At 37.2% G+C, this 27,438-nt stretch overlaps 1 protein-coding gene across 8 annotated transcripts in view; it reads right to left on the bottom strand.

Moving 5' to 3' along the window:
- NRXN3 (neurexin 3) overlaps positions 1 to 27,438 on the bottom strand; it is a 968,325-nt gene that overhangs the window by 98,565 nt on the left and 842,322 nt on the right. For 4 of the 8 annotated variants that reach the window (XM_066552373.1, XM_066552369.1, XM_066552370.1 and 1 more), the window contains 3 exons: positions 14,835 to 14,924; positions 9,864 to 9,920; positions 8,256 to 8,563 (listed from right to left, as the gene is read on the bottom strand). In XM_066552373.1, coding sequence (XP_066408470.1) covers positions 8,256 to 8,563; positions 9,864 to 9,920; positions 14,835 to 14,924 — 455 coding nt within the window. The remainder of the gene's footprint in view (positions 1 to 8,255; positions 8,564 to 9,863; positions 9,921 to 14,834; positions 14,925 to 27,438) is intronic. The other 4 variants (XM_066552374.1, XM_066552375.1, XM_066552376.1 and 1 more) reach the window with 1 other exon arrangement.

Here is a 27,438-nt window from a genome sequence, read left to right as displayed (position 1 = left end):
GCATTTCTACTGAACTGAATCCCAGCCAGCTCAGCATAAATAAAAGACTTTATCCTTAGGGAACATGGAGTGTGGAGCCAAGCAAAGACTAAAAGTAGACGAGTGGTTACTAGGCCATATAGTATGAGTTCATCTTTCCCTAAAACCTTTACTTCTCCAAGATAGAGTTCCTAGAACCATCAGCCTACCAGTTCTGGCCAGGTCACTCTCCCTCTAAATCATGCTGGTTCTTTCCCATATCTCTGTGAGAGAGATGTATCTCATCCTTTGTACCTTAGTTGCCATCTGCCCCTCATTATTCATCCTTTCTGTACCCACTTTGATACATTTAGCCATTGGAGCATTTTCAACATTTCCTACTCTCTTATTCATGCCTCCTATAAAACTACTGGTATTCCCTGGGAATCGTCCTTACCCAGAAATCAATTTCCTTAGAACACCTAACTGAGACCCAGTGATATGGACAATATAGCACCAGTCAAAAACTCTAGAAGTAATTATTAGGGAAGAGGATCCATTTCATTAGTCATTTTAAGGGCGAAAGGCCAACATATTTTGTATGCAAATACAAATACCAAATCACCAAATAATATTTCGTTCAAAAATCCACTGTAAGAAAAAAGGGAAGCACTTATATCCTATGCAATACCAGGAGAACTGAAATCTAGTTTTTCACCCCTATGGCTTTATTTTTCCTTTGGAATTTTGTGGAAACACATTCTTATCTTTCAGAATATAATAGAAGTAATTTTTCAATCAAAATGAACAACATCCCACCTACTCATATGCCATCTAAGGGAGGAGATAAAGAATTGGTGGTTGCATAGCCTGTCTTGTTAATCACTACTTTTACGAGCTGTACCGTGTCAGACATATCTTGCAAATCAGTGACAACTCATCCCACAGATGAAAAGAAACTAGCAGAAATCCTTCTGTTTCTGTTAGCTAACAACACCATCATTCTGCAGAAAATCCAAGGCATTAATTAGGTGGTTTCAGAAAGCAGGTCTGTCACAACAACACGGATGTGTTTCCAATTTCTGTGCATTCACTGAAATGAATGATCTAGGAAAGGTAAGAGGTATATTCCCACCTCTCTGCTAGTCCTATTAAAAAAAAAGAATGGACCAAGAAAAAAAAAAAAAACCCCAAACCAAACAAAAAAAAATGGAACTATATGTTCAGGAAGCATTCTGGCAATGTCTGCAGCTTCTAGGCATTTCCCTGAAGTATATAAATAGCAAGAGGAACAGATATGCTGTAACAAAACATGAGCCAATCTTCCAATTATATTTAAGCCATAACCATTGATTCTACTCCATTTGTTTCCAAGTAGTTGCTTTTGCAATATTGGATCTCTTCATCATATCTTGTCGCTGCACAACCATTCTAGAACAACATGCTTGTCCTATTCTTTCACTTGGCTTGGGATCAAATGTATGGTCAACTAGAATAGCTTCAGTTCCTGAGTACTGTATTAACCAGATTTTGAAAATAATCTTTCACGTGACTTTCAAGAATCCATTTTGACAGGGTAAATGATACATCTAAATGCACAAAGGGACACTGTGCTCTGAAAAAGTGCATACTGATGTTATTAATTTTGCTTTCTGAGAAATGTATGCCTGACTGCTTGAAGAAGGCAGGTATCAGCTTACTACTGCTGTTATTTCAGCTTCCTATTCTTTTATTCAAGAAAAAGGTGTGTTCTTGTTCACCTAGAGGAAAGTAAAAATTTCAATAGTTATTGATCAAGGCAAAAGAAAGTATCAGAGAAGAATCTAAAAAGATTCTGGAATTCTAGAAAAGTGCTAACCTTTTATACTCCCCTTGCTCTTTGATGCTGGACCAAATCTTCATTTCCAAAATTGACAGGAGAACAGAACTGGGTACATGTGTCAAAAACATCAGCTGAGGTTTTTCTGCAAGACCCAAATGATTGCTCAGACCTGTAAGTTAAGGAATGTAATCTCAACCCTTTTAGAGATGAATCAGCCAACTCAGACCTTCTGTAAACTATTAGACTGAAGAAATAAAAAGGCAGTGTGGATCCTAACAAAACACACAGAGGAGTGGCTGAAGTGACTACTTGCTAATGATGCTATATAAAAACAGGTTATCCAAAGAACTAGTGTAACCTATATTTTGAGAAATCATGCTATATGCCAACTTGTGACTCTCAAGTTTGCCATACACTTTCAGTCAAACCTCTTCCCTGGAGTCATGAGAAAGACATCTCCATTTGGAGCCAAAAATGGCTACTAAGTTTAATTTTCCAATATCACTGCTGATAATGTCAACAAATGACAGCACAGACCCATATATGCATGAACTGTTTTATAAGCACAATGTTCTTTATTGCTGTAATTGTGCTTAGCAGAAATACAAGGCTGAGTTTACTTTCATCATCAGTATCTGTCAGCATGGGCGAGTATAGGCTGGAAAAATAATATTACAGCAAAATCACATTCTTCTTTTGAATGGGCACTGTACTTGTGGCTCACTTATGGCACTTCTAGAAGACTGGATCCCTATGGCACTTTTAGAAGTGCAGCACAACTGTCTTCTGCAGAGTGGATGAAACCATGAAAATGTAAGATTCTATTTTAGATTATATGAACATTACAGGTAATCTGAGTATCCTGAAAACAGCATCAATAAATATAATTTAAACACAGCATACCACTTGCACATCTAATACTCACTTGGAGAATATTTTTGTGCCTTTCCCATACAGAACATTATCATATCATATACATGTTTCTGGTTAGGTAGCTACTACATTACACACCAAAGATTCTGTATTTCAGCACTAAATCTATTTCTCAATTACATATTTGTAAAGTATTTAGACATTATTTGGTATTATTGAATTAATAACTGTAACCTACAAGAACAATAGTCTGCATGACAATTTTCAACATTTGGATTCTTGCTTCCAAACTGCTTTCTTTCTCTGCTCAAAGCATACAACCATTTACAGAAGAGATGTGACTGTGAATAAGTAAATGCCATTTTGTGAATGTCACTGCAGAAATGCAAGAGTATAGTATAGGAGAAGGGATTCCACTCTGAAGCATTTGGAGCTTTGGTCTCTTTAAAAAAAAATAATGGAGGAAGAAGCAGATAGAAAGGGATAAGAGCCAGACTCCGTAATTCTCAGCTGTGCCAATGAGCCAGTGAAGTCAGTCTTTAAAGCAGAGACTCATCAAAAGCTCTTTTTTCATTAGAGCTTTGCAGTCTTGGGATGAAAATGTCACTAGTGACTTATAAGAAGCAAAAACCAAATTAAAGGCCAATTTCTTTCCCTACCAAATTATTATCTATGAGTGTAAAAGAAAGTACCTAGGCAAGACCAAGGGTGAGACAATTTTATTTGTCTTACTGACAGTGAAAGTCTAATTAGACTGACAAATCTTCTGTGCTATTTTCCTTTGTGATATACACTGTAAGGAAGGATTTAGCCTGGAGCTGCACGTTATGGAAAGACATTAATCAAGATTATTGGACACTCAACAGAGAACACAGTTAGAAGGCTGAAAAGCCTAATGGTTAAAAATAAAGGTTGAGAACCTTATTCCAAGCCATGACAATGGGCTGGACTCTCCATATAGATAATGGGAAGATCCCCTCTTCTACTCTCTAGAGAGAACAGTCTGCAAGAGAGAACAGTCTGCATATAATAAATCATGAACTGTCATTCTATGGCTCTAAGATCATAGCTGAAAACATCCACAAGTAATTTATTCTTGTCACCTACAAGTTATAGTTTGAACAGTTAGGCAAGTGTCATTTTCTGCATCTCAAGAAGTTGAGTCATGCCCTGGCTATGTAACAGAGCACACAGTTTCTGGCTCCTCATGGAGAGCATAAGTTCATCTGTCCTCCCAGAAGGGTTCTGATCTCTTTTTCACAAAAAACTGTTTTGATCTTGGGTCCTCAGCCATCCATGCCATAGGCCAGACTTATTAGGAACCCGCCCTAGGGCCTCCAGGAGATTACTTGGTTCTCCACTTGGATTTGATGAAATGAGTGTGTTTGGAATGGAAGATGTGTATCACAATGAATAATCTCTAGACTAGCTTTAGTAATTAACTCTACACAAATTGTTTGAAAACTGAATGACCCAGCCGGAAACAAAGACAGAATGAGCCACATAAAAGCAAATGGAGAGTCTCCTAAAGAGCTTTGAACAGCAACTCATAAAAGAGAACTCTGACCACTCAAGCAGCTGCCATGGAAGCAAAAGACAAGAGAATGAGTATCACTCTAATTTGTTTTCACAGAGGTCTCCCAAATCACAAAAATCCCTGAAGTACTTCATTAATAACTGAAGTTGTTCTTTAAATCAGCATATAGGGATAAATAGAGATTCCAGAACCTCTAACTAATGAAGTAACCCTGTGAGAAGCATGACAACCTTGCAAGAATGCAGTGTGGCTCAGCACAGTGACTCTCATGCAGAAGCACTCTGCATGGCATCTTACTGTACCACACAGAAAAGCTAGCAGTTTGTCTTTCAGGCCTTTGTGGCTAATGTGGCAAAGCAGAAGTCTCTGAGAGGATATTATTATCACAGGAGAACTGATGTGCCAGGGCCCTGAGAGGCAGCAAGAAATTAGTACAGCACATGCCACTTCTGAACAGACTGTACTTAAATTCAGGACAAAACCATGTGTGACAAAGTCAAATCAGTGCTTCTTCTTGTGGCAGCGGAGCACAAGCACCATTTGCAACTCACTGAAACAAACACAAGTTGAAACTTCTTTCTCTCCCTTATTTTCAGTTAGCAAAAAAGAGTCAGCTCTTGCTACTTCCTTCTCTGAATCACAGGAACATTCCCAGCAGTATAGCATACAGCCATATATCTCACCTGTTTCTCACTCAAATCCTAGCTGTCCTCCTTTGCCTTGAGTTTTACTGCCTTGGAGAAATTTAGTAAAAATTTATAGACATTTTAAATGCTAATTTCAGTGCCACTGGGTATTTCCAGCAATATTTTTCTCACAATTCCCTTTATCTTGGTTATTTGTCCAAAACTATATACCATGTCTGAGATCTTCAAGAGTTGATGCATATCATAGGCCTGAACATGTAGTGTGTATTTCTAAACCTCCTCATTTTCCCAGCTGTTTTATTCTAACTGTGCTCTAAAATACTTCCATCATTACTCAGACTACCTAAGTGCAGGAGCTGTCTTGGTGTGTGTTACAAACAGAAGATATCTTTGCACTTATCATGCTCTTCTGTAGTTTCTTAATGAGTGATGTGTAAATCTAAGTCCTTTGGAAATTCCGCTACATTTTGTAACACTTTGTGATTACTGACTTGATATTCTGCACAAGGTTTATATGCATTTCAAAAAGGAATAGTTTAAGTTACATATGAAAATGAGTAATAAAAGTAGCACAGATACTCCTAACAGAGTAAGAACAGTAATTCTTTATCATGATTTGTGCTATTTCACATTGGATGCTTCACTTTAATTTGTATCATGCCAGGTATTTTTACAATTGGCCAGAACCGTTCTGTGCCAAGTAATGTGCATGTACAGAATAAAAAGTACATTTTGAACCCTAGGAGTCTGCAATCTTAGCATAAAACAAGATACTACACATGCACACAGAAACATGGATAATAAAACAAAATAATGTGACAACATTGATTGACTTGATAAACAGTTATCTTACACCATCATCAGCCTAACTTTTTGACTACTTTTTGGCATGCATCATGATAACAAAAAAGTTTCAATGGGATTGGAAAAATAACCTGCTATTGCCTTTTGTATGGTATCAGGGAGCAGAAACATTCCTATGATCAAATCTAAGAAGTGAACAAAAAGTACCTGAATCATGCTGATTGGAATCAGAAGATGCTAAACTTTAAACAGCCTTGAAAGCAAAGAATAACTGTTCATTTCATGAGCAGAAAAGACAAGAGAAATCTGCAACAAGGTAATAACTAACTGTATTTGTATCTCTCATAGCCTTAGGTATCTATATTTTATGTTTCCCAAAGAGTAAACTTGCTCTATTAGATTTTTCCACCACTTAGATCTAAAATTGTAAGCAGGCTTGATGATGGTGATGTTGAACACAAGCAAGATAAAATAACCATTAGGCATCTGAAAAACCATGGCTGGTGATACTGCCCAAACAGGAAAAGACAATTTCTTCTCACTTTCACCACACAGATACTGCAACTTAAGCAGACAGAATCAAATTCCACCAAAAATAAGGAAGAAAGCCAAGCTATCTCTGCTGCAACAGTGATAAAATGGCCCAATATTGAAATGCAGAAAGTTGTAATGGAGGTACATATTGACCTTTATTTTTCTTTCAGTGGGTAGCATGAAGTGTCAAAGAGTTATTGCTTTAATATCAGCTGAGATGAGGCCATTTGTTGTGGTGCATGTGTATCCAGGAAATCGCTGCTCTAACCATGTTTTTAGAAGCACTTTGACACTTTATTAAATCTTCTTGATGCTCTTTCAGCACACAGTGGTCTCTGTAGGCTGAGTGAACTGCCACGTAGGCTAGGCAGGAAGCTTTCAGAAAGAGTTCCTTTTCAGGCAAGCCAGCATCATTTCCAGCTTGATCCAGCCCATAAAGGTCCAGTGCCATTTTCTGTCCACTGGTATAGCTAAACACAGTTCTGCTGCCTTTAAAAATTAAGGAGGGCAGGATAAGAACCACAGACTTTATCATTCTGGAGAAGTAACTGTACAAATATTTTCTCTAAAATTAGAACTAGTCACTGCAGAGAAGGAAATTCTCACAAAATTTATGACAGACAGTGACCAAACATGGGGTAATTTCCCCTCATTTAGCTGTAACTTTATAAAATCACCTACTGGGTGCGTGAGGCTAAAAATTCAATTAATCCCAGTCATGTTGCCGCCTGGATTTACAGAGTACCAAAGCGGGCACTGTTAAACCTCAGCTTGGAATTAGTTACTCTAATAGCTGTAAATTCCACCGGAGCCAGACATACCTCACAGAATTGCTGTGGTTGGAAGGGACCTCCTGAGGTCACCTAGTCCAAACCTCTGGTCAAGTAGAATCATGCAGAGTCACCTGTCCAGGACTATGTGCAGATGGCTTTTGAATTTTAACAACATGGACTCGCCACAACCTTTTGGGGCAATCTGCCCCCATGCTCAGTCACCCTCATGTTACAAATGTTTCCCAATGATTAGAGGGCAAGTCCAGTGTTTCAGTTTGTGCCCATTGTCTCCGGTCCTGTCACTGGGCACCACTGTCATCTTTACACTCTTCCTTCAGGTATTTGTACATACAGTTAAGATCCTCCCATGAGCCTTCTCTTTTCCAGGATGAGCTGTCCCAGCTCTCAGCCTTTCCTCATACAATAAATGATCCAGTCCCTTACTCATTTTAGAGACCCTAGCTAGAGACTCCGGCAGCTCCATCTCTCTAATGATTTCAAAACACGTTTCATTCTAGTTGATAACACAATAACATGATAGCATACTGCTGAAATAAATAATCCACAGCTCAGATTGGTTAGTCACATGATTCTTTGCACAGACAAGGACAGCCAATTGAAGGTGTCTATTTCTAATCAGTACCATATTCCGGCTGCCACAAAAGCGGTTCCAAAACCACTGCATTTTAAGGGTTGAAATAACTACTTTGGCACAATTAAGTCAGATAATCTGAAATTAATTTTTTAGTTAGGAATGATTTTTACCAAATGGGAACTGCTCTATGTTAGAACATCTACATTTTGCAAGAAACCGATCTTGATAGCGTTCCTTCAAAATTCTCTGCAGGAAGGCTATAAAAGGGAAATAAAAAATTACTCCAAATGGAAGTAATGCTCCATTGCTTTTCTCCTCATTATGAACTTCACTATTGCAGCAGTTCATCCTGTCATAATAATAAATAACCATACACCCACCTCTCATTAAGCCACGTAATTCTCTTCGGAATACATTTCCCCACATATGGAACTTTTGAAACATAGTTAAAACCTTGTTCTAGATCACATTGTAACACTCTCACACAAATCGGATTGCACAAGATCAGGAGCAAAATCTATTCCCACTCTTACATGTATGTGCTACAACAATTCAGCCAGCTGTTTGTCCTGTGTCCAACACAGGAGGACAACATTTTTAAAATAAAGAGTTTCATGGAGCATTATTCAGAGAAGATAGCTCCTATGAACTTACAAATGAGCAGCAAGACGAATTAAGATCTGAAGGAAATGGAGAGGACTAACTGACTCACCTGGATGCTGGGCGGGGAGCGATTTTTTCGGGTGGTAGTGGTCGCCATCGTGGTTGTGGTTTCCATGACTGTAGTCGACATTTCTGGTGGCACCGAGGTTGTGGGTGTTGTTCCCAAGATGGAAGGGACTTCCCCAACGAGTCGGACGCTTCCATTGATTTTAATGTTGGGGTTGTTCTCTGCCGCCATGTTCAGCACTTTCAGGCCATTGTAATAGAGCCCGGAGAGCTGGCCTTGGAAGAGACGCCCTCTGTCCTTCCCTCCTATGGCTATTTGCGCCTGGGTGTTGAAGATCGTTAACTGTCGTCCTAGTGAAGGGGGGTGAATAACATTATTGACAGACATTTCCTTCAGTTTGCATACTACATTGAGCCCTGGCCCGAAGTGATGAACAAAGGAGAAGTAGATTCATTCTTGGGAGTGTATATGATGACTGTAGAGAAACAGTATGGAAGTGTGGTGCCTAAAAGTCATTAATAAGGATGATTAGCCTGGAAGTATGAATACTGAAAACTGAACCTTATACCTCAGCATCCACTCACACATAAAAACTCTGGAGGATCTTTAGAAATCTGAACCTGTTCTTTTGGGATTGGATGGATTTAAAACTACAAATAGGACTTCAATGTGCGGCTATTTTTGTACTATCAATTCAAACTGCAGTACCTGTCAATCTTTAGCCCATAAATAAACCTCCTTTTGGACTTTTTGGTTAAAGCAGTAGATTAACTCAAAGCCTCTTTTAACAATGCCAAGGTTTCAAGGGTTGGCTCAAAAACAGTAAAACATCAGGTAAAAACAAAGCAATATAAGAATTAAGTAGGAGTGTTATGATAGGATCAGTCATGATCTTTCACCTGTAAACTTTATGTTGTGAAGGCTTGAAAATCTAAACCCAAGAAAGAACACACACAAACATTTCTGATGTCTCTGAAAAAGCAAAGCTTTTGAAATAGTGAAGATAACAGTGCTTCAGATGGCTAAGCCCCAGAATGCCTTACTCCACTCTACAGACAGTGAAATTCAAATGTAGGCAGGGTTATGTGGTTTAGTTGAGGTCACATCTTGAGCGTTACAAGAGGTCCAATACCATATGTAATAAAAAACCCAATTATTAAAAATAAATCTAGCAACAATTGCCAATTCACCTAGTTCTGCAGGACACTTACATCACATTCAGCCTGGACTGCTCTATAAATACTGTTTATGTCCCAGGCTGCTCTAGGTTTACCACGTTAAGAAATAAATTACTTCATGAAATGCAAAGGCAGTGCCTATAATTTCACTATTCCTCAAAAGATTAGGGGCATGCCACCTGAAATCTGCTGAATCAGCAGACAACCAGACTGGACATTGCTCAGAAGGGTTATCAATGCAGCTTCAAGTCAATCAACATTTAAATATCTTGCGCTTTCCCATTTTTATGAAGTTTGATATATGTTTTCCAATCCCAATCCCACTCCCCAGTTTTCATTTGCCACTTTCTGCCTAGTCCAGGCTGATGAGCGGTGCAGAATGCCACCATGTAGGAAAGCACAACCTATGATCCACTGCTCATTCCTTCACAGCCAGTGGTTAGAGTAGATCAAAACACATGGGGGAGCTCACCAATTTTGGTCGTCGTGGCAGGTCTTGAAGCCAAGTGGTGATGCGATGTAGCATCATCTTATGGTGACAGGATGGACCATGGGGAAGAGAATGGGGACAAGAGAAGAAATGTATCTGAAAGTAGTTCCTGTCCCCAAAGAGGGCCCTAGCTAACTAAGCAACAGTATATGGAGAGGTGTAAGACACAGACATGTGGAGGTGGGCTGCACATCCCTTGTGCTCCTCACTCTCAGCTTTGTAAATGGAAAATCAGGAGTTGGTCAGGGTGGAGTGAGCGCATTGATGAGAAATGAGAAATAAAAATGGAGGATATCCTTCCCCTGGAAAGTGTTGAAACACCTGATGCGATGTTCTGCATCTCAGGGGGTTTTAAACTTGCCAGAGGCAACATGTGTCTGTTAAACATCAATAAACATGCACTGAAGCCACACATCCTCAGAATGTAAACAGAGCCTTTACTCTTGTCTATGACAAAAATAGGGCCCAGGAACAACATCTGTTAAGATATTCATCCCTCTCAGCCCAGCTCCTGTCTGAATTAGAGGACATGGCACTGTACACTGTAGAAGGTCAAACTCCTGTCCCATACCATGTCCTCAGAGCTTGCTTTTCTGTCATGCTGTACTTTGGATTTTATAAGGGATATGCTGTAAGAACCTTACTACACCATTTTCCCTTCTCTAAATATGTTACCTCCCTCCAGCACCATAGTTCTGTCCATATTGTCCCTGCCCCCAGAAACTCAGACATGTCACTTGCAACTGTTCCCTTCTTCCCACCTCATGCATGATAGAGGTAAAGATGAGTAAAGAAGGGACTTAGGAGTAAAAGGACTTCTTATTTCACTAATCTTGAGATTTTATCCCTAAAAATAGATGGAAGATAACGGTCAGTTCAGTTTTCCATTTGCATTTCCATTTCTTTCTTCCCTTGAAATAATTTAGTATCTTTTTTCATCTTTTGCCAAAGGGGAGAAGGTGGAAGGTGATAAGAAAATTTTTTGCTTTTCCAGGTAGGAGAGCTCCCCAAACAAGGATAGGAGAGGGGTTCTCTCACTTTTACTGAAGGATTATGACTCAGCTCAGAATATCAACTATTCTAACCTAAGCTCATAGCATAGCTTTACATGTCTGTCATATTTCTTGCATTATTTGTAAGAAGGAAGACTAAGTATATTAAGCCCGAAAAAAAGAGACCATGTCTCCAATTCTGGGCCTTCATCTGCATCTTCTAATGTTGAAAGAAAGTGTACACCAAGGAGGTGACCCTTTTCCAGCGAAAATAAAAAAAAAAGCAATTTGATTGTGCATTTTGGAGTCTTCACTGTTAAATGGTTTTCCAGATCAGGATTCATGCATTGCACCATATGGTTAATGCTGGAAACCACACTAAAAATGTGTTTGCTAAAAGAACAATCACTTGTTGCAGTCACCTACTACTTGAAATTCCTCATTCTTTGCTCTTACATGGTGTGCATGTGCATGGTAAAGACACCAGGGAAATGAACATGGAATGAGAAAAATTTTTGGAGAGAATATGCATTCTGCCACCATATGTCTCTTCTGATCATTCTTTGAATGGAATTTAGCTGAAGCCTTTTACTTCCCCCAAGTAAAATTTATCTGGCCACTGGATTTTATTGATGAACTATTTATATTAGTAAATTCTACTAGGTGTGTAATTCAATTCTGCAGTGCTTTTTTTTTCCACAGAGAACTCTTCCTACTGCTATATTAGTGTCATACTAAAGAAAAATAATGAGGTGTTTTGTAAGCATTCTGAATAGTTCAGGCTCTTGTTTCTTTGCTCTCTCATTGTCTTCTTCATTTGGAAAATGGAATTCTAATTAAAAATACCACAGAGAAATCTGAAGTGCAACTTTGCCATAGCACTAGAGGAGATTTTGGGCCTGATTTTGCAAATCCTAATTCATACTAATAGTACTTGCTTCAAAAGTACAGCCACTTACATCAAGGAGACTTTACAGGTAAGAAAGATTTGAATAATTAAGTACTTCTGGGATCAATCCTTTTGATGAGATGCTTCTGGGTCTTTATTAGCTCATCCAATTGCAGAACAGGTAGCATCTGTTCCTTAGCAGACACCAAGTATTCTGCTAAGGAAATCTGCTGGATTTATGACTACTGAAGTTGAACAATTTAAGACTAAGACTTCTTTTTATATTCACATACATAATCTCAATGAAGTTAATAGCATTTAATATTTTGCTTATTACTCATGCAATTCCAGACTATAAACCTGGGCTCTTAAAATTATTTTAGACTAATTCATAGAATTTAAAAGCCCTTCAAAGCCAACAGTGATGCCACTTCAGAAAGATAATGTGTTATATTTGTTTTCCAAGAATGAACTATTTCATTATCATGAATAACATAGCAGTACCAAAGGAAGACCAAATCTACAGCATTCAAAATATCAATCAAAAAGTGTTTCACCTTACCTCACCCAAGCCAAGAACTCACATGGGCAAGACAGCTATTCTATATATGATGACTCTTTGATGAATCTATTCCTCCATCCATCAGTTTGTCTTGCTCCATTTTGATAGGAAACTACCCTTTCACTCACCATCTTTATAAAATCTTCTGACAGAAGGTTTCCATGTTACATTAATTGTTAGATGGATGACCAGATGGATGAGCAAGCTGGTGAGCAGCTACATAAATTACTCATTCTTATATTTTTTCAATTTGAGTGGTACCTGAATTGCTGAAAATGTCTGTCTACTTTAGAATGAACAAACCAAGTTATATTGTCTCAGGTGCTACACTGTGCAATGTCATTCCCTGACACATAATGGAAAGACTCAATTTCCTTTCACTTTAGTAAAAACATAGCCCTATCCTTCTAGCCTGACCACATCCAGTGCTTTGAGAGTGCCTGAAGACTCAAATATTGTCTCTTTTAGACTCTAGTGCATGTGTGATTGTCTTTTAACAAAGCATCAATATCCACAAAAGGTAGACTTCAGTTCAAAACTTCAGGATGGATTACAAATGAAAGTGTCTTGTCATGCTTTTAAGCTCAAACTTGTAGAAGCTGTGACATAAAGTAAAAGATTTTGTGGAAAACCAAAAATGAAAAAAACAAAAAACCAACAAACCCACAACCAAACCAAAAGAAAAAAAAAAAAAAAAGATGGGTTTCTCAAGCACATGAATTGCATCAAGGAATTAGACATGCATCTGTTTTAACAAAATTGAGGCAATCATTGTCTTTAGCGTTAAAGGGACTTTAGCAATTCAGACTTACCAAAATTATTCTCTTTTTAGTATTAAACTTTATTTATCTATTTTAGTTTGATCTTGTAAATTAATAGGGCAACCCATTGAGACTCAATAGCATTTTCTGTTTATTGTTATCTTCAAATTTATTTACAATTTAGCTGAATTAACTGTGTATGACATACTGGTGGTAAAAAAACCAATTCTGTTTTGGTTACACAAATATTTTTGCCTTATTTTCAATAATAATTTAGCTTTAGTTTTAAACATTACACCTTTGTAGACCAAACCTGAAAAGTGAGCAACACTGCCAGCTCTCGTTGATAGGAGTTAATAGGAACTGAGCGCGCACAACACTTTGCAGGATCAGGCCCTCCACATGAAAATATTTTGACTGGATTTAGCCACATCCTTCCTGACCTTAATTCATACTGGATAAATCAATTTGTTAATTCAGCTGAGGTTAGAAATTTGAAACAGAACATAAATTACATTTTTCCAGTCCGACAAGAGATTGGTTTTCCTACCTGGAAAATGTGTTAACAACCATAGTCTAAATCAGCACAGAAAATGCAAAAACTGAGTTCAAAGGTCACCCCCTTTTATTAGCTGTACTTTCAGAAATGGAAACAAGAGAAGATTGTGTTCTGCATTGTCTAGATTTCAAGGCAAGGAGTTAGATACAGGGCTTTTGTTTTTTAATACCACATTAACTAATAGAGGGAGAAAATCTTCCTGACTTTAACTCCACTGTATTACCAAGAGCCTAGTTCATGCCCTACTGAAATCAGCAAGTTATTCTGTTACCTTCAACAGGCTTTAAAATGGGTTCTACATCCAAGATATTTTATTTTTACGTCTCCAAATTTACATCTCTTTTCCTTGCAAGAAAAAAAAAATTACTGGTCTGACACAAGTCCCATTTCAAAAGGTCATGGACTGTATGCAGAACTTTCACTCAAGACATCTGGACTTATTCATGTTAACAAGTTTTTTTGTTGAACTGAGGCCAATTACTCCAGGCAAACCCACAAAATTAAGTGGCACTGCCTTAGACTAAGAATTTGATATGTATTTCAGACAAATATCATTTGATTGTTCAACCTGTACTCCAGACATAGCATAAAAGCAACAGAACAATAATTTTCTCTGTCTCCCTCCCTGTAATTTAAATGAAAATGTTAAAAAATGTTTTCTTTACAACATTTTTTAAAATCATTTAATTATATTAATACAATTAGGAAATAAATAGCCATAGTGGCTAATCAGACTCATGACAAAAATCAACTTAAAGGAAGTGGTTTAACAAGTAGATTTGAAAATCTTTTAAGAAAACTTCAATAAAAAAGATATAAATGTAGCTCAAGCCCAAATTAAAATAGGAAAATCATGCAGTGGTTAAATTGCCATAATACATGTTGTTGCTCTTCACTCTTCTTCATTTGGCTTTTTTTTTTTTAGAAATCATCTCCTGAATTTTTGCTTGTTTGTCATTGCTATTACAGCAAGCTTAGAATTTTGTCCCTTTAACTGCATTTTAATAGCAATGTATTATAGCATGATTTATCAACATATGGCAGGTGGAAGCTGACACAAATTATAATGAAAATTAAAACACTCATTTATGCAGCAGGCGATTATCATTTAAGAAACATTTATTTGCAGGCTTTAAAAATGAGAGTTTAGAACCAAATGGGTTTAAAATGAAAGTTTTAATGACTGTTACCTTTTTCCTGCAGCCACTCCTCTACAGGCCGGTTATATTTGAAGGGGATTTTCTGTTTTACCATTTGGAACCGTTCACTATCAGTGTTGCCTTTAAAGTTTAAAAAACAGCTTAAAAACAATCTGTAAAGTCAATGAAATAGTTAAAACATCCTAGATTTTTTGGTTTTTTTATGACCTTATTTAGCTATAGATAAATAAGTGCGCACGTGGGTACATATATATATATATATTTGAAAAGAGAGAGATTTATCTTTAGTAGAGTGGAGAATAGTTATACATCCAATTGCCTGAGGTTCTGGAAGGTCAAAGAAATTAAAGCCTACAAAAAAAAAAAGATTCTCAGATTCTCCTCAGAGTATTTGTTTATCCAAATTGGTTAGAAGGCATGTGCAATTTGTCTGCAATGTGAGACCTTGCGTGAACTCAGTGCCATGAATTAAAACATTCGGATCAGGCTCTGGATCTGATTGCATATGGACATGGCACAGTATGTCAGTCACGTAAACACACAGTAGCAATTTGAAAAACCTTCTTGCACTGGTAAAAGACACGTGTTAGGACTAGAAACCCAGTAAACAGGAAAAAAAAGAAAGGAAGAAAATGTAAGAAATTGAAGCCAAAGTATCTAATATAATTAGTTAAAAAAAATCCAAACACCTAAGAATGGAAAGATAAACAGAAAAAAAGAAAAGTAAAATTTGATACGAGGAAGAACTGTTAATTAAGGATACATGAAAACTTCTGTTCAGTTACCAAAGACTTGGGCCTGTTGCCAGAATAAAACAAATGCTTAAAAACTAATTTAAATAAAAGCAGAAATAATTGGCCAAAATGTAAATTGCGGCAATTACAGTTCCACTGTTCCATGTTGATGGATAGTATCCTCATCCATTAAAGTGTGCTTTGGTGGAAAGCTCCTACAACTTGCACAGCACAGAGAGGCACAGGATTCACACAAAGCCTCTGTCCAAATTCCCTAGCTACTGGAAAATTGCACAAGTCAGATGGAACCTCTAGTAGAAAGGAGCAGCTCAGTTTGATGGTGCTAGGAAAGACAGTGAACAAGTGCCATCATTCTGCTCTTTCATCTTCTTCAACTAGAGTAATTTTCTGATTAATTCTAATTTTTGCTTCAAGTATTATTTTTACAAAAACTCTTCAGACAGGCATAAGAGAAGTCCTTTTTTTACATGCAACATTATAAAATTGTAGAAAAAGGATTAAGCCCACAACTTACTGAAGTAATGCTACCATAAGCAGATCAGTAAATCAGTTGTGCTCCAGTATGTATTTTGAATAAATGGTGGTCAAAGTCAGCAACTGCTCTGCACAATTTGCAGTATTGCCTTTAAAGTCATACATATAAATATTCTAATAGGGCTTCATATTTATTTGACTTTCTGAAACAGATGCTGTAATCTTTTTTCAATATAAAGAGACACCAATAAAAAAAAGGGTAATTAAAAACTAAATCATGGAAATTCAGCCAGTCAAGAGCAGACACTGTCATTCAGCAGGGAATATGACTGGTGAATGTCATGTGTTTGATCATCCTCACTGCATAGCTGTTGCTCAGAAATGCTGCCAGTGAGTGTGAGGTACCTGCTGACCACAGCTGGGCTCTCCAGCAGCACCTTGGGACTGCTGACTTTCAGCTGCATGTGAAAAGCACTAGAGCAACACGCCAGATATAGTCCCACAAGGGTTCATATGACCTAATCTTAAGGATATTTGTAAAAATCATCATCTATATTACTGTAAGCTCAGTTGTAAGGAAATCAGCAATTTGCATTTGTGTTAGTATCTCCAACTATAATGATGGACATTGAGGAGCCTTGCTGCTTATTTGGGGTACACGGTAAAAAAGAAGCAAAAGCATTTAAGAACAACTTTACTGGCCCAATTGCTTACTACCTTCCTGAAAAGTCAGATGACTTTTAACCTTCCTTATTATATATTAATTGTGGGAAACTCCTATTCCCCATTGCAGGAATATCTAATTAAGCACCATCTGACACACATTGCTCCACTTTCTCTGTTGCACCTCAGATGCCTGTCATATACACTTGGTTACTCAGATAAACTAAAAGGAAAAGATAAAATTGAAAATACTTTCTGAGTCATCTGCCAAGTCATATTTAACAATGTACTGTGGTGACTTGTAGTCACTCACAAAAATGAAGTTACATTTAATTACATTCCCAGCTCTCATAATTCATATCAGCACCACCAAAAGTCAATTCTATACTTCTATGAATACATATTCCTAAACAGAAAATTTGAAAATTTGAACCATGTTCAATCCAGGAACCAAGAAAAAACTGATAAAGAGGAGCTGAGTTAATATAAACAAAAAAAAAAAAAAAAAAAGAAAAAGAAAAAAAAAACCAAAAAAAAAAAAAAAGAAAAAGAAAAAACTCTACCTAAAGCTAAAGAGACAGTAATATTAACAAAACAATGATATTTGATCTGTTTAGTAATAAGAAACTGAAACGACAGTTTCTTTTCCTGCAAATTCTGCCATTCATTTAAGCCTAGGGGCAGCTTACAGGACAGGGAAGCTGACCCATTGGTTTGTGGAGAACAGAAACAAAATTAAGTCAAGCTCACTACGAAACCAATTTTTTTTTAAGATCAGTTAGCAAGACATTCAGCTTAGGCCTTTTCTCAACACACTCATCCACGCCCACCAAAACAGATCAATCTCATAAATGCAATCATAAAAAACTCTGCATCTCCTTTAGGATTTTTTTTTGTTTAGTTGCAGTGTGCCTATTTTTTTTTTTTTGTGTACAGGGAAAGGGTACTAGGTCCTGAAAAATTCTCAGAAGGCACTTCAATGGCACTTAAAGACCTTAATTTCTCTCTCAACTCAAACTAGAGGACTTACAAAGAGGTTGCTACTGCATCTATATTGCATGTGATAGTGACAGACACAGTTTTGATAGAAATGGGGGTTATTCCCCACTTGATAGAGTACATTTTGAGCTAGGACTGGTTACATGAGTGCATTGATAATACAACATTGATGGGCAGGCACGTTTTCTATAGCCCCAAAGAAATTTTCTAACACTATTTACAAGCAACAAGAAGCTCCACTGTCTTCATCCATATCAGCATGCACATGAGTAACCTTTTACTGCTGGAAATAAGATCTTTTTCAGAATGAAGACAATTCAGAGGAACACTAGAGTCAGCCAGGGGCTGGCATGGACTGCTTCTTCCTCTATGTGAAAGGCTGACTGTAGAAAAGGAAAAAATGTGGTGAATTGAAACTCCTCAGAAATAGGGTGTCTGACAAGAACAGGCCAACAAGACTGAGGTAAAAAGAGGAAGTGGGACAATCAAAAAAGACATGATGATGATAAATGGGTTTCTTATAGCTTTAGACCTTCAAGAAAGCCAGAAAGGACAACTATTCCCCACCACATCTTTAAAAACTGTTTTTTTTAAATCAGGTTTAATTTAATTTTATTATGTTATTATTATGCAGATATATTCAGCGAGATTAAAATACATATAAAAATCATACCTTTAAAAGCGATGAAAAATTGAAGGGCATTAGAAAATTCAAGTAGGTTTATATTGCAACATTAGTGTCTGATCTATTATTTTTTGGTTTGTTTTTAAATTTTATTTCAGACATAAGTAAGAATGATTTTTAAAAACATGTGCATGAGAATGTGTTTACTTATATACCCAATTACAACAGTGAGCTAAAGAGCAACCTTTTCATTGTTAAGTACTTAGAATAGCCATTAAATATAACCAATAGAACCACACAATCATTAAATTAATACTGACTTGGAGTTGTGCTTTAAAAAATAAACACAACATTTGATATGAGAGCTCAAAAAGGAAATATCATGGTTTGCAACACGAAGTAACATAACTTTGGCATGAAGAAAGCTTACTGAACCTCTGACAGCTGAGGCATGATGTGATTAAAGGTGTTTCTCATCCATCTTCATACACATAAATTTTAACAATCCTTTTGTGACCTCAATGCAATTTCTTTCTATAGTTGAATGATACAAACATTCAAATAACCTTTTCACGTAGCTAATATAGATTCTCTCTTTTTTTCCTTTTGAGTCCAGATTTGATTCCAGGCTGTTTTTCAGAATAGAATACACAGGATAGAGTGGTTTAAATTTTCAGAAAATACTCCTAATCACATAATTCTTCTGCATTCAGAATCAATGTGGGTCTCAAAGGTCGCAGGATATAGCTTTTTTATAGTAAAATTGTGTTGATTGGTTTTGCCACTTGTGATTTACTAAATATTTTCCTCCCGTAGATTCTAGCTGCTTAAATGATTCAAGTACCAATAGGATAGGCTCATTTTAAATGTTTCCTCTTTTTTCCTTCAACCACATAATAAATTCCTGTATATCAATATGCCTTAGATCTGCTTAACAAACTTAGCTTCTTCTACAGAACTGTGCCTCATAAACACATTATTTTGCCATTATTCCTTTTTTCATGTAAAAATTCTAAAGCCAACTGTGAAGACTAGGATTAAAAGAAGTCTTTTGTCCCGTTTAGGACTTATATGCACAATTAATAGAAATTCTGCTTCATTTCCTAAGTTTTTCAACAAACTGCTAAGCAATCAGACTTTTATGACCTCAAGGATTTTAACAGTAACATCTTGAAATCTTCTAGATTCTTGAATCTTGGTTAACCTGAATATTCTAAATATTTCAAATACCATTGCTAAGGGCTAAGTACTTTGGAAAGGAATATGGCAGAAGTGCTCTATATTTTTTTTGAGTTTTCTTGGATTGTCCCTCTTTTTCCAAAGGAAATGTGGAATCTAGTCATAAAAATAAGGGCCTACTGGTTAAATATGATCAGTTGCTGGCATTGTGTCTTTTTTCTGAAGCCCTTGGTATCCCTGCTCTACAGACTATACTGATAAATAGATCAGATTCACTTTGAACTTCAGCTTTTGATAATCTTCAATTTAGACAAACTAAAATGAGGGGGAAAAACCCCAAAATAACTTGCTTGTGCCAATCACTACTGGCAGTTCCCACAGGAAATACTTTTTATGCGGTGCAAGAGTCCAAGGGACACAGTTTAAATTTGCTCATGGGCAAAGCAGAATTTTCTTCCAAAACCCTTCAGTGCTTCAAGATGTTATTCTTTTGTGCTGATGCTTCCTTTAAGAAAACAAGCAACCTTTATTGCATTAAGCTTATTTCTAAACCAAAATGGAATCTTAAGCCAAAGAAAGTACAAGAACAATTGAAGCTCTGAAAAATCTTGCTTCTTGGCCTAGACCAATCATAATGATGTACTACCTCTTAGGTGTGAAAGAGAAAAACTGAAAGGTTCCAGCAAATTGCACCAGGCAGAAAGAAAGTACTTGCTTTTAGGTTGAATATTAATCCATCCTGATGTGTTGTCAAATCTGTGAAGATGCTGAAAAGAATACCACAAGAAAACACTCATCTGATCTAAATTATTGTCACAGGCTGTTCTATGAAGCAGAATTTTCTTCATTGCTTCTACGTCTCTAAAAAGAATGAGACATTTTACCTAATGAGCAGTTATTAAGTGAAAGATGTTACAGTGATACTAAGGATTTAAAGAAACATCTTGACATCACTGTTGAAGCTTTAAAATGTTTCCACCATTTTCCCCATATTGTAGAAGGAATATCAGTAGGAAAAGGGCTTGCTAACACCTAGTGTTTGATAGCGCAGTTCACCCAGCAGCCTGTAATGCCAGCTCCCTTTGAGTTTTTATGGATGCCCATAATCTCACTAAGATTTACACACACTTAATTGACATCATCATGAGAGAGAAGCAGTCTGCTACTGCATGAAAAGTGTATATTTGATGGGTAAATGCTCTTCTAACATAAATTAATTCAGTTCAATTCAACTCCAAAACTCTCCTAGGGCTGATGTTACATGCCCTGGAAAAGGAGACTTGCATGCATCATGGAGAAGCTGCCAATTCCCCTCTGATAAAGGGAACAAAAGTTTCCCAAGTGTGCTTGTGATTGGCACAGACTGAACCTCTTTTACCACTTCTGTTTTCAAGCAGCTGCACTTGAAAACCTACAAGATACTGAATTGCTCCATTTTCACATTTCCTTAAGTACATATTTTGTTTTAAATACTACGAAGTACAACCACTATTTGTTCATAGTTGTATGCAATTAGATAACTGACACAAGTCTATTAGTAAAGGATTGGAATCTATTTTTAAGACTTGACCTTCCTTCATACATCAAAAATGAATAACAACACTTACAATCAAGTTTTAGCATCAGGTCTGTTTATGTATAGATGTTTATTTTGTTGTGTTACTGTAAGACCATATTGTGGTTTATATAACATAGAGAATGGTTGCACTAAAATTCAAACATGCAAAAAATCTCTACTTACAGTGGCTTTAGAAAATACTTGAAAAAGGTCCAAACCTGAAACCACAGATGTGGCTTATACAAAAATGAGACAGGATGGCCATGCTAAACAAAATAATTACAAGGCAGATGATCTGGAATCTTTCTACCTATCACAAGCTGTCCCTCTAAAAATTCTTGAAAACCTTCAGTTTTGCCTTGTATAAAAGGAGAGCTATAGAAAATTAATTACAATTTGGGATTTAATTTCATTTTAGTGAATTGAAAAATAGACAAGTCTTAACATTGTTTAGCTTTGCTTCAGTTCTTGGATATTATATTCTTCCCCTGCTTTCACTGTTCAATAAAGTTGCATCTTTTGCTACTGAATTCTCATTTTATTTCTTGTCCTTATTTTCCCCTTAGTCCTGGATGCCCTTGACTTTATCTTCAATTCCCTCTGATCACATTGTTTGCTGGGAGCAACACCTTTTATTCTGTTCATCTCACTATGGACTGGAGTTAAAAGCTGACCTTCACACTGCAACCCTTCTCAGCTCACTGCCCTCGTGATAAGAGACAACAAGGTCTTGGTAATGTAAGTACTAAAAATATGAGAAAGAATTAGCAAGCAAGACTCCAACAGTAAAAATTATTCAGGCAGCTGGAGCTGTTTCTAAGTCTCTAGTACCTTGACCAAAATCTTTACAATGCCACCACTCCCTATTTTGTCTGATCTTTTTTGGCCTAAAAAACCTGAGGTTCTAATTTAGAGTAAAGCACCATTCAGGCCAAAATCATTGGGAAATTCAGAAGCAAACTAAGGGATAGAAGTTTAAATGTCTGTGCAGGAGGTATAGCTAACGTGGACCACAGTGACACTAATAAGACTAAGAAAGACTTGAGGAAGTAATCTAATTCAATGCTCTGCCCCAGGACAAGATCAGTAACAGTTCAACCTCCCTTAGATTAGTCTTTCAATCCTGTTTTGGATGACTGAGAAAATAAGTGCCTTACCTTTGATAATCTAACACAGAAGCACAATAGGAGCAAAACGGAAGAAAACCCAGATTAGCAAAGGTGGAAGAAGGTTAATCAAACCTTTTCAAGCATCCAGAAGAAAAGAAATATTGTCAAAAATTTGACTCAAGTCCTATTTTATATGTGCACATTATGCTGAATCACTTCAGCCCTGTAGAAGTTGAGGCCATGGGCATGAAATAAAAGCAGTCTGCTTTAGTTCTCCTTTGAGCTATGTTGGAAAACTGAACTAGTGTACAGTGCAGAGAAAGCAGTTACCAGTTCAACCTCTCTAAAAATATGAAACAATTTGGGTGCCTACATTACTAGATGTTTGAAATGTTTTGTTAGGAATGTGTAAATTACTGTGTTTTTTCACTGACCAGACCCAAATTAAGCCCCATGTCAGGCAGCCAAGGCTGAAGTGTCTATTAAAGAAAAACTGAAACTACATATTGATCTTTCCATTTTAAGCAAGGAAAAAAAACCCAACATTTTGCAGGAAGAAATCAGAGATTGGAATAAAATACACTGCTATTATCCCCACATCCCACTTCTTTGATTCCCTTGTGAAAGGTCAGGATATGATTTATGTTGCCCAGTGGGAACAAGCAGCAATAATCAAATACCAAAAGCATTTTATTTCTATTGACACTTTAAATTCTATTAACTCTCATTTATCTAGAGGTTGTTTATCTGTTTTGTGCATTAGGCAAAGTCAGGACATAGAAACACTTATATAATTTACAAATTTGAGGTGAGGCATTTGAGCTACATGAGTGTAGCTATTTTGCTTCCAGGAGCAATGTGAGACTGAAAACAGCTCAGTTGCCTTTGGAGGGTGCATGATCTGAGGTAAGAAAACTTGTGGCTTTATACCTGCTTCTTGAAGGGTCAATGGCTCACTACCACAACCCAGCAAATAAGAGCAGCTCAGTTCCAGCAGAGCTGAAGTCTCTGCCTTGGTGCTGGTAGCTGGATTGGCTCCAATAGAAACCTTCAGATGTTTCTGAATCTCATTTCCCTGTGCACATATTATTAGGGAGATAATATGGGGAGTTAAATGTACAAATAGAGAGAGCATGTGAAGTCCTTTCCCATAAATACAGTGCTACTGTAGGGAAGCTGCTCAGTCAGTAACAATAATGAGAGTAATGCCTGTAAGGCCCTTAGTCAAATGTCACTGATGAGGACTGGAAAGCTAACCAGTTACAAATAACCAAACGCAAAAACTCTATGGAAGTGAAAAGTTCTCTAGAATGAGTTCCAGGAAATAATTAAAAGCATGTAAGAAACTGATGAAATAAGAAATTTATTACAAAGCACTTCCTACTGGGATTGCATATTAGACAGTGCTACAGTATCCTCAGGGAAATTCTTGAATTATTTAAAATTTTCCTTGAAAAAGCAGTGGGGGATATCAGTTTATTACAGAATGGAATAAATGAGACCAAACAGGCCTTTCCCATTTCTAATTGCTGCAAATCAGAAAATCAATTCTTCTGTTTGCATCAATTTAGAAAAAGGAAAAGAGAATTCTAGGATTCTGTAGCAATCCAATGAGTCTTCTCAAAGACAGATGCTATTCGCAAAGTTGTGCCATGACCAAGAGCACCAGTTACTCAGTAAGTAGCAAAGATGCAAATTCATTGACCCAGAAAGACTTCCATGTTCAGTGAATTGTAGAATATTTTCTATTTAAGTCCCCAAAGATAAGGTAAATTGGAGCTTTATCCTCAGTTTAATGATGGGAAAAGCCAAGCTGCAGAGTGGTAAAAGCATTAGCCACGATCACAGAGAAAGGCATCTCTAAACACAAGGCTGGGATTCATGAACTTCTGACTCCTAGTTCCATGACTGGCCCCTTTCATTTCTGACCATCCTTTCACACAGTTGCTGTACTTCAGATTGTAGCATATGATTTTAATGACTTCATGCTTTCCAGTGCCTTTAGAGAGCAGGGAAAAGGCTGACGTGGATGCATAAACCACTTCTGTCACTGCATGTCAGCATGTCAACCAGGGATTACAGCTGGCACTGTTTTTTCTGCAGGCAATGTGATCAGAAAAGCACAAAGTTGTTCAAGCCTGTGATCCCTCAGGACAGATGTTTGTTTGCTCATTCTTACTGTGCACACATGTGTGTTTATGAGAGAGAGACAGGGACAGAAGGAGAGTTAGGGAGAGGGAGGGAGATCGAGAAGAAATAAAACATAAAAACTCTGTTTGATCAGGAGAACTGAAACAGAACTAACCCAGGAGAGAAACGTAAATATATTCATGTCTGGGAACTCACTGCACTGTGCTGTGCAGCAGGATTCTATTTAGCCTGAGTCTCCATCTGAGAAATATTTCTCCATCCTTCTCTGCACTTTGTACAGCTACATTTGATGTATCATCAAATGGCTGAAGCAATAGCAATTGTTTGGAGGGGGCTTTGAGCAATGTGTTCTAGTGGAAGGTGTCCCCACCATGGCAGGGAGTTTGGAACTAGATGATCCTAAAGGTCCCTTCCAAATCAAGTTCTTCTATGGTTCTAATTAATCTTATGCCAGCAAAGTAGAAATTTACCAGAAATCACTGTTGATAAGGTTTATGCTTGGTACCTGGACCTCATACAATCATGGAGCAATGGACACCAACAGATGAGAACAGCTCAAAATATCTGAGGATTCAGTCAGGGTACACATGCTTGTGTGAATGGCGGTATACTTTGGCATTGTTGGGAAGACCAAGCTATCAGGATATACCTATATCTCTTAGCATGTAACTACTCTTCATGGAAAATGGCTGGATGTCAAAGAAATACAGGGAAAACCACATGGATTGTATCTGTTTTGCACCATAGTATCTCAGGCACTGGGACTCAAAGGCCTGTGGTAAGTATATGAATGCAATGCCAATTCCTTGGGATATTCCAGGGTTCTTAAATCAGATGCCAGGTGAGAACAATTAGGCAGAAAGATGCATCAGTGCCCTATGGATAGTGTATCTTGGAATATTTTAAGTGATCATTCTGACATAGAGCAAACCTAGGACTGGGAAATCATAAAGCTCATCTCTCTCCTCCCGAGTTTCAGTTTATGCTGTACTACCATTGTCAAAGGTTAATACAACTTTTCCTAGGCATTCACTCTGTGCTCCAAGAATTTATCTTACAAAGAACTCTAGTCAATAGAACTAAGCTAAGAGGAAAGAACTGAGATTTGAGAATCAATGGAAAAAGAATCAGAAAAATAGAGGAAAAATTAGAGATGCCACTAAATTACCTAGGTTTTGGGTTGTTACGGTTTAAATTTGGCTGAGCAGTGGGGTCACAATGCAGCAAAGTAACTTCTCCAGCTGCAGAAGTGGGAGTATTTCCACACAATCATGTCTTCCTGAATAAATTAATGAGGAAAAACGAGGAAACATTTGCTTTCCAACTGAGAAATACAAATGTAATTGCTGTAGATATGATACAAACACATAGAGCTTATTTGACTTCATATTTCAGATAACAAACTAAATGCAGAAGTAGGGCAATTTTTTTTTTAGAAGGACATCTTTTGGGGCATATTTTTGTTGTTGCCATGGTGTGTTATTGTAATTCTCTGGAGCATCAGACACTTGACAGGTCTCAGACTCAATAAGCTTGATTAGATGAACAATCAGGCTCTGGGAAGACAGAAGAGAATCCCCATTGGAAAAAGGTGTCATTTTGACCATTACAGCAAATATTCTCCTAAAGTATTTGGTATTCATCTGCAGATTTGACATATTGGACATCTAGTCTGATGCAGGAAGATGTAAGAGTGTTGCTACACTAATTCAGCTAACAGCTGAATATACAATACAAATAATACATATCTCTGGTTTTTTGGACAGCACCAAAAAACTTTTACTCAAACTGTCAGTACTTTCTGTTAATGTTCTCTTTATCTAAGCTATAAACAAGATAAATATTTTGGCTAAATTAAAGCTAGTATTGCCTCTAACGTGTATTTGCATATTAGAAGAACCTTTTATGTGATTGTTATGTAGCAGTAATAAAGACTGCTACAGAAGAATACTTCTTACTCCTCTCCCCTCTCCCTCAAGGCCTATCAGTGGGATCCTGGGTGGGAATTAGATGGTCATGGCAACTTGCATGAAGATACTTTTCTGTGTTTACTTCCTTCCTTAGGTAAACTCCTTCTTTCAACCCTACTGCTGTTAAATCATACTGTGCTACTTGCTCTGCTTCATTACCTTACATGTCTTCATAAAGACCCATGCATTTCCCTCTTTCTTGATGCCAAGCTGACAAATTCCAGGGCTTGACAGACTGCCACTCACATGGGCTTGAGGTACTTGAGGAAGTTAAAACTACATCTCCCTCAGACTGAATGCAGTGTGTTGCAAGAGCTCAGATCAGCTTTAAGAAACAAAACAGGAGCAATGGATACTGGAAGCTGCAATATAACCACCTTTTTGTTAGTTTGTTTTCTGTTTTCTCTCTCTTCTGTCCTCCAAACTAGAATTTGGAAGACAGAAAGTTCTTACAACACTTTCATGAAACTCTTTGAGGATGGAGCAAATTAGAAATAAACCACAGCTTCACTTTTTCTGTGGAAAAGCAAAATACAAAGTACACAGCAGTTAAACTCTAAGCGTAGTGGCAACATTTATGTAACTTTTATATCGTGTCAGATCCTATCCCGTCATCCAGTATGCAAACACATGCATTAACATGAGGTTTTTTGCACGAATTTCAAACTATGTTCATTTGTTGATGACTTCATCAACAAGTCTTATATGTTTTATATGTCATTGGATACAGGGGAACAAAACTTGAGTGTTCATATCAGGTAGCCATATTTAACAGTTTTCCAACTCTAAAAATATATTATAGATGCTACGGCCCTGCAGTGACAAGCTACAATCAACTTTTGATTTCATCAACTTGTCATGCTTTAATCATCCCTCTTGGCAGATCTTTCAACATATGTTGCAGTACTGCCTTCAAAATGTGCTCCTCCAATTCTGTTTTATTAACCCTGTCTTTTTATATGTTTTAGGCTCATTATGAAATGCAGTAAATCTGTCAAAGGCACTTTATATGCTGTCTCCAATTCATGCTGATAGGAAGCATCTGAGAGCTCATTTAAGTCCCACAAAATGAGTACAATATGAAAAGTCAAAATCCACAACAAAGTATGTGACAAGAACCCTGGTGATCGCATTCAGCCTACAGGGCTAAT

This window comes from Molothrus aeneus, chromosome 6 (genome assembly GCF_037042795.1).
Source record: "Molothrus aeneus isolate 106 chromosome 6, BPBGC_Maene_1.0, whole genome shotgun sequence".
Taxonomy (NCBI): domain Eukaryota; kingdom Metazoa; phylum Chordata; class Aves; order Passeriformes; family Icteridae; genus Molothrus; species Molothrus aeneus.
Note: the sequence above shows the minus strand (reverse complement) of the source record. Positions and strands in the feature narration are given on the sequence as shown.